The sequence below is a fragment of the Vigna radiata genome, chromosome 8 (genome assembly GCF_000741045.1).
Source record: "Vigna radiata var. radiata cultivar VC1973A chromosome 8, Vradiata_ver6, whole genome shotgun sequence".
Classification (NCBI taxonomy): domain Eukaryota; kingdom Viridiplantae; phylum Streptophyta; class Magnoliopsida; order Fabales; family Fabaceae; genus Vigna; species Vigna radiata.
Window position 1 is genome coordinate 15,307,168 of NC_028358.1, and position 3,739 is coordinate 15,310,906.

The window sequence follows — 3,739 nt, forward strand, 5'->3', positions numbered from 1 at the left end:
AGAATCAGTGGATGTTTACAGGGGCCTATTTTCTAGCTGATCTACTAGTATACTAATTGTCCATCAATAACAAATTTCAAATGGATGCAGCCAGAGGCAATACGGGTGACCATTCTGATAGCAATCAAATAAATGGAACATTGAGAGTGCAGCCAAATGACCAGTTGCCTCGGGATAATATAGGCTACTCTCCGTTGTCTTCACCATCTACAGGGTCAGTCTCTCCAAGCAGGTACGTGATATCAACTGTGATGTCTTATTTATTCTATTTATAAGTAGTGTTGAAGAAGGGTTGTGTAATTTTAGAATCCTGAATTTGGCATAGGCTTCTACTGGAAAGAGATGATGATCCTAGATTTAATTCACCTCAGCATGGTTTGATGCCTGTGGCTGAAGCAAGTAATAAAAATAATAGCTTAATGAAGCAAGTTCTACCTTCAGTTCTCAAATTTCATATTTAATAATTGCTCAATATTTCTGGAGTCGTCTGTATTTATATATGATCTGGCTATTAAGATTCAGGAACATGAAGAAGAGATCATCCTATTAAGGAAACACCTGGCAGATTATTCTGTAAGGTAAAAGGTGTACATATTATTTAAGCTGTTATAGATGTCTTTAGAGAATATTTTGCCTCAATGTCCATTTTAGTGACTGATAATCTGTCCATGTTTTTAGGAAGCACAAATACCCAATGAAAAAGATCTCTTGGAAAAACGCATTGCATATATGCGTCTGGTATGCATGAAATTTTGTTCGCGGATGTGAAATTTCTTAAGCATCTTTGTTCTTTACCTTTTGATCTTTCCTTATATCTGATTGAGCATATGCTCAAATGAATAATTTGTAATATTGCTGCTAGGCCTTTGATCAACAGCAAAAGGACCTTGTAGATGCTGCATCAAAAGCTTTGTCATATCGACAAGACATTATTGAAGAAAATATACGTCTTACATATGCATTGCAGGTTACTTTTCCTACCTGTTTCCTCGTTTAGATGGCTTCTAAAAGTATTTTCAATAGTCTCCACGGACAGTAACTTGTACCGTTGTGTTTCAGACTCAGTTTTTAAGTTCTTGCATTATCTTTTTCTTGCCAGGATGCATAATAAGAAAGATCAACATTTGTTTCGTCTTTGCTTCCACTTCTGGAAGAATACTCTCTGCAGCCACCTGTTCCTGATGCACAATCCATTGTTAGCAACGTCAAGGTCAGCTTTGATATGTCTCCTTTAAAATTAAGTGTTGCTTCTATCCTTGTATAAGCACTTAATAGTATAATCTACTAATATGACGCTGTTTTGTTAATATAAATGATAAAAATAGTATGCATAAAGTGGGAAGGTGATGCATGCAAGTGTCTTGAAAGTAATATAACCAGTGCTATGGTCATGAAAGTAATATAATGTTGTGGTTTTGTTGCATTCTCTACTCCAGAGGAAGCCATTAGAGCCATAAGTATTTATTTATTTATTTAGAAATATAAATAATCATACTTTTTAATTATTTAAAAAAATAATTAGAATGCAACTCATGGTCATCTGCCTAACATGACCCAACTCAATTTTCTGTAACACACATATGAACTCTTCTGTTTTATACTTGTATCTCATGCATAATTTCAGTTTATATTTCCTGTTTGGTATTCCAGTTTGGAGGTGTTATTTGGTGGACACAATCAACAAGCATTCTTCGATATTAAAGGTACTTGCAATTTGCCCACCTTGAATGAGATCAAAGTAAAATATACATCGTGATATAAGAATGTTCCAATGCATCAAAAGCTAATTCAAGTATGGTATTGTTTGGGTTTGGGATTTGTGGAGGAGATCAAATCAGAGAAGAAAGGGGTTATTTCTCTTCTAACAATCCATAGAGATTCATATAAAGTAAAGTAGATGAGACCCCAATATAAGCATCAAGAGAGAAGAATTTGTTTGGTACTTTAGAACATGTTTATTTTAAAAATATCGATAACTTTTTCATTTTGATGATATTTCATTGTATCTGTTTGTGTTATTTATACGTTATTTACAAGTTTCAGGATTATATTCATTATGACTAATAGATTTATAACCTTGTATATCGTTGATGGAGGAACTGGACCTTTATATCTCAAGTCTATCACTATATGTAACTCAACATATTTGAAATTGAGGTAGTACCTCAATATTGCAATTTAAAATACAGGCACGAACATTCTGTTTGGTGTGGTGCACATGAACTTGGGATTATATTAAGTTATTTCAATGTTCATTTCTTTGTCAGCTCACTGGATATAAGGTGCACACTTTTCTTCTATCTTCCCAAAGTTAATGTTTTTTCTTTCCTTTGAGTATAATGCTGTAATATACTCTTTTTGATGTTTTTAGGTATCCAAGATCACTTCAAGTATGATTCATTTCTTTCCTTCTTTAATACTTAATAATTGTTCCTTTTCTATTTTACAGTCATTCTGAGTTATTGTGTATGATATGCAGGTTTTGTTGTTGCTTTTGTCTGTAATTGCAGTTTCGCGGATGCTCTTTCCAAAGTAGAAATAGTAAAGAAGGATGTGGTGACAGTAAAGAACTATTTTAAATTTTTTAAAAATATATTGAATTACTGACGGTTTTGAAAAACCCCTGGTAATTATCGGTGGTTTTGAAAAACCCGGATAATTATCGGCGGTTTTGAAAAACCCCGGGTAATTACCGGCGGTTTTGGGACCCCGGGTAAAAAATCGCTGGTAATTATTACCGACGCTGTTTTTTTTGGTGGTGCATTTTAACGGTCGTACGTCTGTTTTTCAGTTGGTATATTTTAATAATGTGTACCAGATTATAGTAGACAAAAATACCCTCATATATTATGGATTCTAAGTTTTAAAGTTAAGGATATTTAAATAATTTTCATTCTCAAAATTAAAAAAAAAAACCCAAACCCTTACTCACCTCTCTCATTTCTCCCAATCATTTCTCTTTCATCTCTCTTACTCCAACCTTTTCTCTATCATTCTATGGTAGATCCAACCGAAAAAAGAAAATTAGAAATACTCGTCGTTAAACAATTTACCTTTGTAAAGAGTTGAGTCATGAACATATTCAGCCTTCAGGCAAAGGTTTATTCAAAATCTCTTCAATTTCATCATCTTCACTAATGATACAAGAAGGCCTAGCACCATAGGACCTATCACAAGAGGGATGGTCAAAAAGCTCCAAGATGAGTATTCTCCCCAAGGTCAAATACTATTTGCTATTTTTGGATGGAAGATTGGAGACCAAGGAAAGGCTCCAAATGTACCAAAACATGGAGAAGGGTAAGATGGTCATTGCTACCAAAAGGGGAGGTGTTCTTATCAAGATATGGGGTTTCATTAGAAACTTTCCCTCACATTTAGTTTGGTGTTTTTCACGTGCTTAAATAAGCCTTTCTAGAAGGCCATCACCTTTTCCCCATGGGTGAAAACGTGTAACTTGATCCAGCTCTTACGGATCACATTTTCTTCTTTGCTTGGCTTCATGAATGCATCTATAAATTCATGAAAGCCTCACTTGTAAAACACTTTGGATTCTATGAGAAATTTCTGCAAATTCTGAAATTCTTCTTAACTTAGCAAATGCTTGCCAAAGTCACTTCTTCTCTCAACTCTCTCCCACCTCTTAGCTTTCTTCCAACAATGGGGGCTGCCTGAAGCTAGGACCACACCACCTCCTTCTCTGCCGTCACAGCCACTCACTACATCTCATCCTTTTCCGCTG

The 3,739-nt window shown here is 34.8% G+C and overlaps 1 protein-coding gene across 4 annotated transcripts; it reads left to right on the forward strand.

Annotated features, from left to right (window-relative positions):
- The first annotated feature begins 13 nt into the window (after positions 1-13).
- On the forward strand, positions 14-2,834 carry LOC106771686. Of its 4 annotated transcripts, none has more exons than XR_001376495.2 (10): positions 14-232; positions 326-399; positions 517-578; positions 679-738; positions 863-967; positions 1,100-1,210; positions 1,651-1,703; positions 2,190-2,282; positions 2,372-2,390; positions 2,480-2,834. XR_001376495.2 is itself a non-coding variant. In XM_022784904.1 (10 exons), the coding sequence occupies exons 5-10, from the start codon at positions 894-896 to the stop codon at positions 2,534-2,536; spliced, it is 435 nt and encodes a 144-aa protein (XP_022640625.1). In that variant the 5' UTR covers positions 14-232; positions 326-399; positions 517-578; positions 679-738; positions 863-893; the 3' UTR covers positions 2,537-2,834. The 4 variants fall into 4 exon arrangements, 3 of the variants coding, with proteins under 3 accessions (XP_022640625.1, XP_022640622.1, XP_022640623.1); XM_022784904.1 differs by having other exon boundaries at positions 2,162-2,282; XM_022784901.1 differs by lacking the exon at positions 2,372-2,390 and having other exon boundaries at positions 326-578; positions 2,162-2,282; positions 2,511-2,834.
- Positions 2,835-3,739: the final 905 nt, after the last annotated feature.